At 38.3% G+C, this 16,417-nt stretch overlaps 1 protein-coding gene across 8 annotated transcripts in view; it reads left to right on the plus strand.

The window, feature by feature from the left end:
• Positions 1-353: 353 nt before the first annotated feature.
• The window catches only part of PPP1R12A (protein phosphatase 1 regulatory subunit 12A), a 161,343-nt gene continuing 145,279 nt past the window's right edge, over positions 354-16,417 (plus strand). For all 8 annotated transcript variants that reach the window (XR_009265504.1, XM_058741927.1, XM_058741926.1 and 5 more), the window contains exon 1: positions 354-733. Coding sequence is in view for 7 of the 8 variants with exons in the window: in XM_058741927.1 (XP_058597910.1) it covers positions 497-733 (237 nt within the window). In the remaining variant the exon portion in view is untranslated. The remainder of the gene's footprint in view (positions 734-16,417) is intronic.

The following is a 16,417-nucleotide window of genomic DNA, read 5'->3' on the forward strand; positions in this document are numbered from 1 at the left end:
CTCCGGAACCCAGGAGCCCTCAGCCAGGCGGGACAACCTTCCTTCCCTGTCTCCGCCCTTCCAGGTTGGTCCCAGCCCCCGCCGCCCAGGCGGGCTGGACCACACCCGCTTCCCTCCGGTGGCCTGGCCGCCCCCGCCGCAGTTCGCGCGAGCGCTCTTCCTGGGGCGGGCACAGGCCTAGGGCGCATGCGCGCTGGTCGAAGGGCGCCTCCCTGTCCGGATCTCGCGAAGTTACGTTAGATTGGCCGCCGGTGACGGGTGGCCGGGCTGGGGGCGGGAGGGCTTCTGAGGTAGGAAGGGAGGTCCGCTCGGCCGGGCGCGCCGCCCCAGTGCTCTGTGGGATACTGGAAGTCTCGAGCGTCTCCTCCCGGTTCCCAGCCCTCCTCTGGCCCGCACTCATAGAAACAGTCACACACCCCCTGCCTTCCCTCTCTTCCCTCTCCGCCTCCCCCTTCCCTCCCCCTCGCGATAAGAAGACCCGGCGGCAGGAGAGGGGATGAAGATGGCGGACGCGAAGCAGAAGCGGAACGAGCAGCTGAAGCGCTGGATCGGCTCCGAGACGGACCTCGAGCCTCCCGTGGTGAAGCGCCAGAAGACCAAGGTGAAGTTCGACGATGGCGCCGTCTTCCTGGCTGCTTGCTCCAGCGGCGACACGGACGAGGTCCTCAAGCTGCTGCACCGCGGCGCCGACATCAATTACGCCAATGTGGACGGACTCACTGCCCTGCACCAGGTCTGTGCACCCTGCCGCTGGCTGTCCTGACCCTGCGGGTTCTCGTCGGCCTCCAGCCGGGGCCTTCTCTCGGCTCTCGGCCTCCGGAGGCTGGGGGCGGCGGGAGACTCCCTGCTGCGGGGTGAGGGGGCGGCTTCCCGCGAGGGAGGGAGGGAGGGTGGGAGGGATAGAACTAGTGGAGGGAGGGCTTCTTGCGTGAGGCCCCCTTCAGACTAGTTGATGTTGGAGTTGGAAATTGGGTGATTTCCGGGGCAGAGGAAAAAGGGACTGTGGTCGGCTTGGGGCCCCAGGTCTATTTGTGGACGTGTGTCTGCGAGTTGGGGTCGAGACGGGGAGGGGTGTACTGGGCTTGTACCTGGGCCCGATGTCAATGATATACTTGCACGACGGGGGATGCTAAAGAAAACAACCGACGAGGGCATTAGGGACACTTGAGCAGATGGACGTCTTTGGCTTGTAGGTGGGCATTGGATTTGCTGTAGTTTTTAGGGCTTGATTACAAATGATGATGATGATAATAATAGTAATCAAGAGCCCTAAGCGGAGTGCCTGAGCAGACGATTTCCTGTTTTCTCCTTTATTATTGTTGGTCATTGGGGAGGGGGAGACGGGGTGTAATTAGCTGATCTGCACCGGGTGAAAGGGAGGGGAGGGAGGTGCGTACGGTAAGGAAGGGTTCAAAAGGGCTTGCCCACTGCCGGACCCGAACGTACTTACTAAAGTGTATTGTCCGAGAAGAGTTTGCCGCAGTGTCAGAGATCCTTGAGCCCCACGTCTTGGGGTGTGCACTGGGGTTTAGAAAGAGAGAAATAAACACGGGGCACTCTTTTCAGAGCCGACTACCAAGCTCTGATTTTCCTTTTGGGGGTGGAAAAATAAAAAGAAAGCTGGTCAGAAACTTTTCTCAAAATGGATGCTTTGTGCATGTTAAAGTTTTATAGTAGTCTGATTGGGATCTCTCAATGTTAGCCAAATAAGGAGAAACTATTGGCAATCCAGAGATAATGTTGCTTTGCCTTTAACAGGCCAAAAGCAACACAACCACGTAGAGTTCTGCATAAAAAAAACAATTTTTAAGTGATGGTAATAGGTGACAGGACATACACTCTTTCCATTTTCTTACTGGGCAATTGGAATTAACGTAGAAAACGACTTTACAGCAATAACTTCCCCTTACGGTGAAAAGATTTGTAGACTATCTCAAAGTTGCCTTGGTTATGTATGGAAGATCATAGCTGTGTTTTATTTAATACTGTAACAAAAACTTGTTTGGGAGGTTGAAACTTAAGGCTTTGTATTTTATGCATATTGCCCCACTGCCTTTTTAAAAGAGGTGTGTGATGGCATTTTTCCTTTTGCTGCTTCCTGTTTGGTGAATGATGACCGTTTTAAGTTTAATTGAATTCTCATATCAAACTTGGCTTATAGCCTTTGTTTACAAAGTTGACTGGATGATTTGAAATGACTGACAAGTTGCAGGACAAATCTGGAATTCAGAGTGTGGAACTCAGTAAAAATATAGTGTGGTCTTGAGTTCTGTGTCATTAGAATCTCTAATGTGTAGCATGGTTTTTATTTGGCTGAGGTTTATTTTAAAGCATAGCAAATTCTAGATTCTAAAAACATGGTGTTGGGAATGAAAGAAACTTTTGCCATTAAAAATGATAAAAATGTAGTTATGTAAGATGAAGAATCTTTAAGTATCTTTCAAGTGTAATTTGCATGTGTTAGTACGGAATTGATTCTGAAAGACATTTATTGTATGCTTGAGGTCAGGGTACAATTGGATAATGGTTTACATCAATATGTTTTATTAATATTGTCAAATAGAAATTTAAAGTTATTATATTTGTGGAGGAACCCAATTGTATTTGCTTGGAGGAAGAGGAAATTTTCTAATACTTACGTTAATGTAATATTAATATTGGCTTAGGTAGGAAGAGAAAATACCCATCACAGACTTCTTAAGGGTTTTTTTTTCCCCCTCTCAATTTGGACATGTTGCAAGAATTATCAGACTTATCAATGTTTTCCTGATTAACTGAATTCAGTTGTTTGGCAACATGTAGGTGTAGTCTTTATTGGGTATTTTGTTTTAGCTGAGAAGCTTGTTAAGCAGAAATTTCGAAGTTTATGCATAATCATTTGCATAGTATCTTTTTGTAATTTTATCTGCACATTGCTTATGTCAGTGAAGCCAAAGTCTTTAAAATATCAAGCATTAAAATTTTTATCGTGTTTTCTCTACTCTCATTTCTCTTTTATCAACTCTTGTACTTTTTTCCCATTGTGACTGTGGGAACAAGGAGTTCGCTTTGGGCAAATTCAGAACAACAGTGCAAAGGTGATAAATACAACTTTTTTAAAAAAAAGAATCACAAGAAAATTTTAAGCTTTTAAGAAATACCTTGAATGGTGCTTTTTTTAAATACTTAAATTAAGAAACCTAAAATTGACCCATTGATATAATAGCCCTACAATAGTTTTTTTTTAATTTAACCTCTCAAAAGATGATACAATACCTAAAATGTTTTTGCTAGATTATCTATCGGTTAGTCTTTTGGAATATTTATGTTTTTGGTTTTAGTCAAGTGTCTTAAATTTCACTGTCAGGATAGTTTTAGAAACTTCACAATCCTTAAATATACTTAATCTAATATTTAGCATCTTATATTTAAAAATTTGTTGGTTGAATGTCCTTTCTCATTGAAAGTTACAAAAGATACTGAATTTTCAGTTATTCTTTTTGTACAGAAGTATGTCATCCATATTGGAAAAAAGCAGTGTTTCGTGTCAAATTTCCTGTCTTGGTCTCTGGAATAGCCTCCCTCCCCCTGACTCCCAGAGCTACAAAACAATACTAAATAGTACTGAAGTTAAAATAAACTTCTGATTTTCTAGAACTGAAGTCTAGAGTAGATTTTTATTTTTATTGGTGGGCATTAATCAGCTCTGATTTTATAGGTACCTAGTACAGTTTTCTACCTGTATATTTCAGTATACATTATAGATTTTAGGAGAGTAAAGAGTCTTCTATAAAATGCCTTATTGCTGAGTCCTACTGATACTTGCATAAAATGCAGGACTGAGATTTCTTCCAACAGTTTTGAGTTTAACCTTTGATTTTTACCTTAAAATTATATCTACTTCCTCTGTGCCAGTAACTTCCAAGTCAGTTTCCAGTTTTCACATTTCTGCAGAGCTCCAGTCCCTCATTTCCATTTTTCTAGTAATGAAGTATTGACTTAAAATGAAATATTACTCAATATATTGTGATTCTCTACTTAAAAATATATATTTAAGTAGTACTGTAGTAAATAGAGTTTCACCCCCTTTGTCATGGGATAGCAACTACTGTATTTGCGTTTACCTTTGTGATTTCTTCAAAGAATTCTTATTCACACATGGATTTTCATAGCTGAAATACAGTTTTATAATCTACTTTTATCACTTAACATTAGTTTATATATATATATATGTATTTTTTTTTTCCATATCTTAAGACATTACCTGTATCCAGGTACCTGTTGTTAGACAGTTTTACATCAATGTCAGGAATTTCTTTGAATTCAGCCTGAAATAAAAGTTAAATCTTTCTTTACCAAGCCTACTCTTCTTATTAATGCCTCTGATTCTTACAGTGATATCATTAATCTCTGGATCAGGCTTAAAATTCAGTTATTGTTTACTTATCTGTTTGTCTACATATATCCAATCAGTTCTTTTCCTTGCTACTCTACTCTCATTAACAACCTAGTTCATACCTTTATTTTATCCCTAGAGTATAATAATAGGTTAATTGCTTTATCTGCCTCCCCTGGCTCTCTGGTCCAATCCAGCATATTCATATTCATCAGGATAATTTTTTAACAGTATCCTTTTGATTGTGTCATTTCTCTCCTTAAGCTCAAAGTGTTTCATCATTTAGCTTATAATTGATATATCGCCATTGTGTTCTACTTTCTTTTAATACCTACTTATTTATTTTGGGGGAGGGGGGGTGGGGAGAGAGAGAGGGAGACACAGAATCCAAAGCAGGCTCCAGGCTCTGAGCCGGACACGGGGCTCGAACCTATGAACTGTGAGATGATGACTTGAGCTGAAGTCAGACAGACACTTAACCAACTGAGCCACCCAGACGTCCCATTTTTTTTACTCTTTACCTTTTTATTTCCATGCTTATGGAAATACTTTTTCTGCCACTAGAATATCTTCCCTTCCTTCTTTGCCATTCACAATCCTAGTTATTCTCCCGGGTTCAATGGAGTTGCCAGCCAGTAGGGATCTTTCTGTCCTTTGAATTTGTATAATACTATGGCACTCTTTTCTCTGGGGTGCTCATTATTACTTATATTTTGCCTTTCTGCTGCTATTGAAACGCTTCTTGCTGAATAGTGTTTGTTTTTAAATTTGTCTTTCCTGATAGATTATAAGGCCCCAATTTCCCATATCTTTGTATTTCCAGAGCCTGGCACATTGTAGGTACTCACTAAATATTTTTTTCATTTGTATTTTATACAAGATACAAAACTTGTATTATAAGTAGGAAGTTTTGTACTTATCCGTATATTGTAAGATAAATTTTTAAAACACTTCACATCCACTACTTACTGTTTTACACAGAGTAGAACTTACATGTTTATAAGACAAATGAAAATCTTTGTTGTGGATATTCTGTGCAGATTTTTTTAGTATCTTGAGCTTTAAAGAATTTCTTAATATTAACCTCCTTCGTAATAAAAAATCTTAAATCAGTTTAAATCTTGGTTAAGTGATAGAAAAATATTGAGTTGAGTCATTAATTGATTTGTCACCTTCTTTATAGGAGTCTGAACTAGGTCCTCCAGAAGAATACAAACTGAATTAGATCCATATTCTATACTATTATAATTTTAAAATGAAGTTCTCCTTTTACTTTTCAAAAGACAGACTTGCAGATAAGTTTAGTATTCAGTCCTTTTGCTCTTAAAATACAAATTTTATCAACTTCTAAGGAAGTCATTTGAAGCTTCTTTGTAAAAATATGTGGTTCCCCTCTTGACAGTAAAAGGAGTACTTTTGTGCAGTCTTTTCTTAAGTGCTCAATCTTCTCAGCCAAGGCATTTTCACTGAATCGTAATCTGAAATGTAACTCTCTTTAAAAGTATTCTAATAGGGCTACTTAAAGTGTTTTCCAACCAAAAGGAAGAGAGATTGGAAGCTACTGATACTGAGTCTCTTGTTAGAGAATAGTGTAATGGCTATATATGAGAAATCTGTTTAAAACTGAAGATAGAGTTTATTGTTTGTTTTTTGAGGTAGGGATGTTAAGATCTTAGAAGAATCTATTGAATCACTTATAAATAATATCTATTTTAAGGAATGTGTAGTATAAATTACTCTCTCTACATAATTTTCTTATTAGAAAGACTGTAACACTTTATGCTGATGGCTGTTAAAAGTTTTTATTGAAACCATCCTAAATCCATTAAAAGAAAAAAAAAAACCCACCTAAATAAACAAAACTTCTAACCCCAAACTGGCCCCTCATTTCCTGCAAATAAATGGACAACCCTAGCCATATATGGAGTGTGCGGGTAGGACACCAGTGCCCACATTGCTACTGTTACAATGTCTTCTCTGCCGTTGCTGCCTTTGTGCTTCCTGGCAACAGTTTTGTGGTCTGACTTTGAAGTGTCATAACCAAGACCCATCTTTCATGTGCTTCAGCTAGTGCGATTGCAAGCTGTGACTGAGCATTTTCTAGTACAGCCAGGTAGAAGCACAAGATGCAATAGAAGAAATTTGTTACCACATTTTACAAATGCTGTTCACATAGTAAAAGTACTTGCACTTAAAATTTTAAGTCTAAGGGCACCTGGCTGGCTCAGTCAGTGGACCATGCAACTCTTGATCTTAGAGTTGTAGGTTCAAGCCCCGTGCTGGGTATAGAGATTATTTAAAAATAAAATCTCTTAAAAAAAAAAAAAAAAAGTCTAGTTAGATGATTTTTTTAGAGATGAGTAGAAAGATGACTTTTTTTTTTTAATGTTTATTCATTTTTGAGAGACCTAGACAGAGCATGAATGGGGGAGGGGCAGAGAGAGAGAGGGAGACACAGAATCGGAAGCAGGCTGTTGGCTCTGAGCTGTCAGCACAGAGCCTGATGGCGGGGCTGGAACTCATGAACCTCGAGATCATGGCCTGAGCTGAAGTCAGATGCTTAACCTCCTGAGCCACCCAGGTGTCCCGAAAGATGACTTTTAGGGGAGATAGTGGATATAGAAAAATATGTTACTGCTATAGCATTACTATATTACTTCTTGAGAGTTCCCGAAGTTGGTAGTTTCATTCCTTTCTGCCTGAAAAATACTGTTTTCACCCCTACTTTTCCTTTGAAAGTTTATGGGGTTCCACAATCATTTTGAAAAGATGGAGTATTGGCATTTTGGTAGACCTCTTTGAAAGGTTGAAGACCTCCAACAGTCTTTTGAGTTTATTCTGTGTTGGAATTGGATATATATTAGCCATGGCATATCACAGTGTTTTATTAAGAAGTAGACTTGGCTGGTGAACATTTGGTGAGGACTTGTTATATGTGGAACCCTGTGGTACATGCTTTTACAACCAATATTTTATTTAATTCTCACAGCATCCCTTTTCACTTGCTCAAGATTACCAAGATAATAAACGACAGAGCTGGGGTTCTAACATACAGGTCTATCTGATTCCAAAGCTCAAATTTACAACTATGATAGGTATCTTATTTTTGTGTGTTTTTTAATTTTCTTGATTTTTATTTATTTATTTTGTGAGAGAGAAATTCAGGGAGAGAACATGTGCATGCATCCGTGCACATGAGCAGGGGAGGGGCAGAGAGAGCAAGAGCGAAAGAGAATCCCAAGCAGACTCTGCACTATCGACACAGAGCCCAACGTGGGGCTCAGTCTCACCAGCTGTAAGATCATGACCTGAGCTGAAATCCAGAGTCTGACGCTTGACCAACTGAGCCACCCAGGTGCCCCATCTTTTAAATCTGAAGAAGAAAGTATTCTTAAATCTAGTCATTATGTTTGATGATTAGTAGTTACAGCTTTCTCTGTTAATCAGCAGAGAATTAAACACACACACACACACACACATATATATAATGTGTTTATATAATATATAAAATATATAAACAACACAACACATATATATAATTTTTTCTTCATGTACGTTTTCTGTAGCTAGGCAACACTTTTATGAGCTTTCTGTGGTAACTGAAATAGTAGTACTATATCTAAATTAATCTCAGGAGCAAGGGTTCCTGAGTGGCACAGTCAGTTAAGCATTGGACTCTTGATTTCTGCTCAGGTTATGATCTCGAGGTTCATGAAATTGAACCCCATGTGGGGCTCTGTGTTGACAGCACAGAGCCTGCTTGGGATTCTCTCTCTGCCTCTCTCTCTCTCTCTCTCTCTCTCTCTCTCTGTCTCTGTCTCACACACACACACATGTGCGCACGCTCTCTCTCTCTCTCTCTCTCTCTCTCTCTCAAAATAAGTATTTTTTAAAAGACCTCAGAATCTGTCCTAAATTTTAGGAACTTCAAAGATTGTTTTTGACTGGGCTTTATGTACAGAATATTTTTTTTAATTAAAAAAATTTTTTTTTAATTTATTTTTGAAAGAGACAGAGAGAGACAGAGACAGAATCTGAAGCAGGCTGTAAGCTCTGAACTGTCAGAACAGAGCCTGATGGCGGGGTTCAAACCCACAAGCTGTGAGATCATGAAGTCAGATGCCTAACTGACTGACACACCCAGGTGCCCCATATGTACAGAATATTTGATCAAGTGCTTTGGGAGGTTGCAAAGGAACTTGCAACAAAAACTCCTTTTTTTTTGGACATAGAGTTTAGTCTTTAAACATCTTCATTTTCCTTTATCCTAATAATAATTTATATTAATGCTTTAGGCATTTTTATGTATGCATTTACAGTATACACTTTATATATATACACACATATTTAACTTCTAATGAAAAGAGATAAATTATAAGTAAACTCATATCCATATTAATTTAAAAAAAAAGAAAGAAAACAACCTTGAGCTTGTCACTACCATTTAATCTGCACTTTACTGCCTGATACAGTGATTATTGGTATTCATAATTAAGGCTTGAGATATTACATGAAATGCTAATGAAATTACCTGAATTAACTTATGAATTAGTAAAACAAACTTTTTAATGTTAATCATGTTTGATTAAAAAATTTTTTTTTAACGTTTATTCATTTTTGAGAGACAGAGAGAGAGACACAGCATGAGCCAGGGAGGGGCAGAGAGAGAGGGAGACACAGAATCCAAAGCAGGCTCCAGGCTCTGAGCTGTCAGCACAGAGCCTGATGCAGGGCTCGAACTTACAAACCGTGAGATCATGACCTGAGCCTAAGTCGGGTGCTCAACCGGCTGAGCCACCCAGGCGCCCCCCCCTTTTTTTTTTTTTTTTTAATTTTTTAAATGTTTATTTATTTTGACAGAGACAGAGCATGAGTGGGGGAGGGGCAGAGAGAGAGGGAGACCCACAGTTCCAAGCAGGCTCCACGCTGTCAGCACAGAGCCCGACGTGGGGCTCAAACCCGCGGGCTGCGAGATCATGACCTGAGCCAAAGTCAGACACTCAACCGACTGAGCCACCCAGGTACCCCAATCATGTTTGATTTTAATTGGAAGTCTTCTGTTAGTAAGAATATGCAAGTTATAAAAGTACTCGATTTTTAAATTCATTTTGCAAAACTTAGACAAATTATATTTCAGGTCTTAGAAATGGCAATAGAATTTTTTTTCCTTGTTGTTAATAAGTGAGAGCACCATTTGACATGTGATTTACTTGTCCATCCAATCACTGATTCCCAGAATTTTACATTTTATAGACTAATAAAATGTTTTCTTAAATTTTAGTGACTAAAAGAGGATAGCCTGATTTTTTTGTTAGGACGTTAAAAACAACTTGATCACTTATACTATCATCATTTTCATAAAGAAAAAGCATATTTTAACAACAAAAAAGTATATAGTATTCAAATAAAAGACACTGGGGACTCATGTCAGTCCATAAAATTATTGCTGTGCTGACCACAGATGTTCTTGATAGTCTTTCATGCAAGTAGAGAGGGTAATTCAGATTTCATGACTCTATTCCGTATGTCCTCCTTCTGGCAGGATTTGATATGATAGCATGCAGATGATGGCAGGCCACACCATCAGGGTGTAAGTGCCTGGCCCCTGATTACCCAATGTGGAACAGAAAAGAATTTACCTAAAGAGATTCAGGAGATCAGTGAAAGTGATCCACCAATTCATATTTTAGGAACCACCAGCTTCATGTTTGTATTTCCATAAGCTGTTGCACATGTGATCTTCCTCTGGAATATATTTTCCAGTTTTTTTATGTTAAAGCACAGCTCAAAGCACAGTGTGGATTTGCTTGACTACTGGGGTACACAGTGAGTCTCTACTGTTTAAACTCTAAGTTTGGCACCTCTACACTATCATCTTTTAGTATCTCTCTCCAGACAAAATAGGTGGATTCTTTCAAATAGAGACTTTGATTCATTTTTCTTTAAATCCCCTTTGGTATCTGAGTTTTCTTTTAGCAGGTGCATAGTGTTTATTGGTGAAAAAAAAAATTGAACACACTCTAGACCCAATTTTGTGAAGAGTAGAGTTCATAGAAATAGGACGATGATAGTTTGCATGGATAAATACAACAGAGCTAACAAACATTAAAAATGTTGTCGTAAAGGTGCTTATGCCAATAACTTACTTTTATAATGTTTCACATGCAAAGGGAGTCATTTTTACAGTCAAAATTTAACAGGATCGTAGACTTATTTTTGAAATGGAATATATTCCTGATTACCAACACAAGGAGAATTTTGCTCAGTTTATGCAACATACTTTAAAAATGAATTCCTTCAAACAAGTTGTAGGTTGTTGGTTTAGAAAAGGAATCGCTAGCATACTGGCATTAGAAGCTAATTTATATTTTCAGATGATTTTTAATCGCAGCTTTTGTTTTCTGAATAACACTTTCACTGTGAATCTCCCCGTATGCCAGTATTTTCTGACCTTATTAGTATTTTGGTTGTTTATCTTTTCATTGTTAAGCTAACCATAAAAAGACAAACTTGAGCTCTGTGTTACTGCCCTAAGTGTGCTTGCTCCCAACTCAAATGCTCTTTCATGGGTGGAGACATTCCACATTGTCATGTGTTGTATAGGCATTTCTGAAATGACATTCGGTAGAAACCATGGAAAGAAATGAAGGCATTCCTCAGCTGTCACCTTTTTAGTAATCTGTTTAAATGCCTTATGTGCATTAAGTGTGAGGTATTCTGCAGGGAGAGCGTCACTTAGAAAGCATTACTTTAGCTTATTAAGTCATATTTGAGCTGAAATTACATTTTTTTATTTAACATGTTCTCTAACAAAAAAACAAGGTTGTAGAAAGTTTGTGTCATTTTCTTGAATATTTGCATAGTGCAAAGGAGAAATTTTGTGAGAATGTGAATTGACACCTTCTTAGAAGTTAACCATGTGGAAAAGTGTATTTTCCTGGATTAACTGTCAAAACACATACATGCACATACACGCATACCAATTACCTTTATGGGAAACATACTAAAGTACGTACATTTCATTCAGTCTTATTTTAGATGGTCATAAATGTATTCAAATATTTATATTTTTGCTTGGAACATTTCTGTAACTCTTCCTCAGCTCCAGAATGTTCTTTTTTTTTTTTTTTTTTAAATGTTTATTTATATTTTTGGGGGGGGGGCAGAGAGATGGAGACAGACTCCCAAGCAGACTCCAGGCTCCGAGCTGTGAGCTGTCAGCGCAGAGCCCAAGGTGACCTGAGCTGAAGTTGGACTGAACTGCCCAGGCACCCCGAGAATGTTCTTTTGAATATCTTTAGTATTGAGGATTTTTTTTTCTTTCAGGAGAGTTTTTAAATTTTGAAATTGATAGTCATTTGGAGATCTGTCTGGTGAACATGGGTAATCATAGTTAATAAGTACTGTCAGTGATTAGATGATATGTCCTAAAATGCTTATTTTTAATTGGAATTTATTTTTATTGGATTTTATTTAACTCTTATTATATGGGACTTGGGTATGTTTCAGAGTTTCTTTCTGATTAGCCTAGTGTACTCTTCGTGTTCTAGATTTTGCAAGAAATAAGTGAGTATTTTAGCTTGTGATTTGAACATAGTCTTTTTTGTTTGTATTTCCGCAAAAGATTTTGATGCCACTACTGCCAGATTATAACACTGCATTTCATTAAGAGCTATTGTTTTTCTCAAAGGTATGTTAATTTGTACAGCTTTCCTTAAAAGATTAGGACAGATGACATGTTCAGTAATTTCCATATTTTTTCCGAGTACATGGAACAATCTGCATAAAAACTTTGTCTCATATTCAATTTTTTTCATTACAAAATGTCTGTTGCTATTTAACTCTTTCAGCCATCATAAAATGCCTCTATGTTTCTGAGCATCTCAGCATTTTTACTTATCCTGCGATATATATGAAAAGCCTTAAGTAATTATTAAGCCCTCAGTGTCTTCTATCTACTCATGCTTTTTATTTTCCCCATCTCCTTTTTACTTTTTTTTTTTTTTTTAAATTTTTTTTTTCAACGTTTTTTATTTATTTTTGGGACAGAGAGAGACAGAGCATGAACGGGGGAGGGGCAGAGAGAGAGGGAGACACAGAATCGGAAACAGGCTCCAGGCTCCGAGCCATCAGCCCAGAGCCCGACGCGGGGCTCGAACTCACGGACCGCGAGATCGTGACCTGGCTGAAGTTGGACGCTTAACCGACTGCGCCACCCAGGCGCCCCTCCTTTTTACTTTTGAACACAGCTTACTTTCAAGTGTGTTTACTGTTCTATATGTATTTTATCCCAAATAAACATTTTAGAATAATTATTTAAGTAATTAAAGCATCATGGAAAAACAAATACTGGGGCACCTGGCTGGCTCAGTTGGTAGAGCACGTCACACTTGATCTTATGGTTGTGAGTTCAAGCCCCATGTTGGATGTGGAGCCTATTTTAAGAAAACAAAAAAACACACAAAGAAATACTATCCAGATTTTCAGGCCTGGAGGTAATTCCATTTAAAACTTTAGTAAACTCTCCTTTATCTGTCTATATCCAATATATAATTTTCTTTTCTTTGTTTTTTTTTAAAGAATTTGTTTAATGTTTTATTATTGAGAGACCGAGACAAAGCAGGCTCCAGGCTGTGAGCTGTCAGCACAGAGCCTGATGCGGGGCTTGAACTCACGAACTGTGAGATCCTGAGCTGAGCTGAAGTTGGATGCTCAATGGACGGAGCCACCCAGGCACCCCCCAGTATATAATTTTCCATAAATGGGGTTACATTTAATTTTCTGGTTTACAACTTGCTTTTTAAATTATATGTTTTTAAAAATTTTTCTATGTTAATGAATACTGGTACACATTTTCCTTTTTAATGGCTACGTAGTACTCCAGTGTGTGTGTGTGTGTACACCTGTGCATGTGTACATCCCAAAATTTATTTTCCCAGTTGTCTAATGATGAATATTTTGTATATTTCCAATTTTTCATGATACGGTGGATATCATACTATGTACATCTTTGCTCAGGACAGTGTATTGTTAGGATTGTTTTTTAGAAATTTCACCTGACGTTTTATATGTTTTGCTCAAAATAACATACTGTTTAATACTTCATTGTGCAAAGACATTTTCAGTAAAGTCTCTAGTATATCTAACATAGAAGACTAACCTTGAAAGTGCTCCTGACAGGCGCCTGGGTGGCTCAGTCGGTTAAGCCGCCGACTTTGTCTCAGGTCATGATCTCGCGGTCCGTGAGTTCAAGCCCCGCGTCGGGCTCTGTGCTGACAGCTCAGAGCCTGGAGCCTGTTTCAGATTCAGTGTCTCCCTCTCTCTGACCCTCCCCCGTTCGTGCTCTGTCTCTCTCTGTCTCAAAAATAAATAAAAGTTAAAAAAAAAAAAGTGCTCCTGACATACATCTGTTAAACATTCATAATGTGATAATGTCATCTTTCTTTTCTAAATCACCCATAGGAAAATCTGTTTTATCTGTGTGTTAATAAAATTTGTGTATATGTTATTTAAAATGTTAAACAGTATTTGTATTTTACAAATACATGATGTTGATACTCATTTAAATTAGTGATTAACTCATTCATACAATAAATATATAAAGCGTTATTGTCCATATGCCTGGCATTGTACAAATCTCTAAAAACAATGTTCCTTGCCTGAATGTAGTATATAATCTAGTGGGTGGCAGCATGAACAAATGATTACAATTTTAGTAAGTGTTAGAAATACAGGGTGGGATGAAAACTTTTATTAGGAGAACTTAACCTAGAATATCGGGAAAGACGTCCCTGAGAAAGTTATGTATAGGTTATAGGTAACATGTCTTGAGCCTTTTATGATTCTGCTCCCTTCTTGTTTGTCTTCTGAATATCCCTGTTCAGTGTCCCTTTTTTATCTGTTCCTTTCTTAAAGAAGAATGTTCCAAGGTTCTCATGTTTCTCTCTTTTTTCATTTCCATATCATTCATTCCTATTTCAGTTTTTCTCTTTATATGATGTTTTTCCTTTTGAATGTAATCCACATTTTTTGACGATATATCAGTCTTCCATTTACTAAACTGAAATCTGAAGGCCATCTTATCTTTTCTCCTTTACTTCCCACATACAATTAATATCTCCCATTACATGCACACCTGAAAGAAAAATGTTCCCAAATCCATACTAGCTCTTATACATTCACTTAACAGAATCCAAAGCCTGTTCTGTACCATATGCTATTAAATGCTAGGGGGGGGGGGGAGGGTTCATTTGTCTTTTTTTTTTTTTTTTTAAACATTTATTTATTTTTGAGACAGAGAGAGACAGAGCATGAATGGGGGAGGGTCAGAGAGAGGGAGACACTGAATCTGAAACAGGCTCCAGGCTCTGAGCTGTCAGCACAGAGCCCAACGCGGGGCTCGAACCCACGGACCGTGAGATCATGACCTGAGCCGAAGTCGGCCGCTTAACCGACTGAGCCACCCAGTCGCCCTCATTTGTCTTTTTAATTTTTTTTAATATTTATTCGTTTTTGAGAGAGGAGAGACAGAGCATGAGTGGCGGTGGGGAGGGGGGGGGAGGGCAGAGAGAGAGGGATACACACAATCTGAAGCAGGCTCCAGGCTCTCACCTGTCAGCACAGAGCCTGACGCAGGGCTCGAACCCATGGACTGTGAGATTGTGACTTGAGTGGAAGTCAGACACCTAACTGACTGAGCCACCCAGGTGCCCTGGGGGGATTTCATTTTTAAGCAAAACAGATATCAGCACTACCCTCATGGAGTTTACAGAAGGAAATTACTTAGCCATCAGGGAAATGCACATCAAAAGGGTATTTCACACCTACTAGAATGGCTAGAATAAAAATACCAGATGATATCAAGTATTGACTAAAGTTTGGAGAAATTAGAACCCTCTTACCTTTGATGGTAATATGAAATGGTGCAGCCACTGTCAGAACAGTCTGGCAGTTCCTCAAAAGACTAAAGATAGAGTTAACCATATAACCCAGGAATTATATTCCTAGGTATATGTCCAAGAGAATTGAAAACAGATGTCCACACAAAAATGTGTATATTAATGCATATAGCAGCATTATTCATAAAAGCCAAAAGTGGGAAAAACACAAATGTCCATCAGTTGAAAGGATAAATAAAATGTCCTATATTATGTTACTGGAATTAGTGGAATATTATGTGGCAATATAAATAGTACTAATACTTGATATAATATAGGTGAATCTCAATGACATTATACTAAGTAAAGGTAGCCAGTCACAAAGGACCACATATTACATGATTCCATTTATATGAAATGTTTAGGCAAATATATACAGACAGAAGATAGATTCATGGTTGCCAAAGGCTAGAGTTGAGGGGAAAAGGGGAGTGACTGCTAAGGTGTATAGCATTTTTTAGGATGATAAAAATGTTCTAAAGTTGATTCTGGTGATGGTTACACAACTCTGAATATCCTAAAATTCTTTTGATTTTACACTTGGTTTCTCTTTTGGACAACTAGGTGAGTGAATGTGCTTTGCACAGTATACATTCATTCAGGAAATAACTGTGTGCTTACTGTATAGGTCAGGTGCAGAGTGTATTTGAATGATACTGGGGAAGACTAGCAATGAATAACAAATCATAATGAAGTGTGAAATGTATGTTTAAAGGATATACTAGATCTTGAGCTAACACAGAGGTGGGGTGGTTTAACTATAAATAATAAATCAGAATCTTGTTGGGAGGTTTTCTTTTTTGTTTGTTTGTTTTGGACTTAGCCTTTTTCCTTATATCTCCCTAGTTCTCTGGAAGTGTGAATACCACACAGACAACAATTTATGAGGCTTTAGAAAAACCAGAGGATAAGGATTCATGGTTAGATTTTTAGGGTTTTGGTGAACTATCTAAAAATACATGCAAAATTTCGTGTTTATTTTTCTGTGCCTTTCAAGTTCAGAAGAATTCATTAAGAACTTCTAAGTAAAGCCAAATTTACTTTGATGACATTGTAGGGGAGGGCAGCATATGTGTTTTTAGAGGTCTCAGGGAGGGGTGGAATA

Source organism: Neofelis nebulosa, chromosome 8 (assembly GCF_028018385.1).
Source record: "Neofelis nebulosa isolate mNeoNeb1 chromosome 8, mNeoNeb1.pri, whole genome shotgun sequence".
NCBI classification, from domain to species: domain Eukaryota; kingdom Metazoa; phylum Chordata; class Mammalia; order Carnivora; family Felidae; genus Neofelis; species Neofelis nebulosa.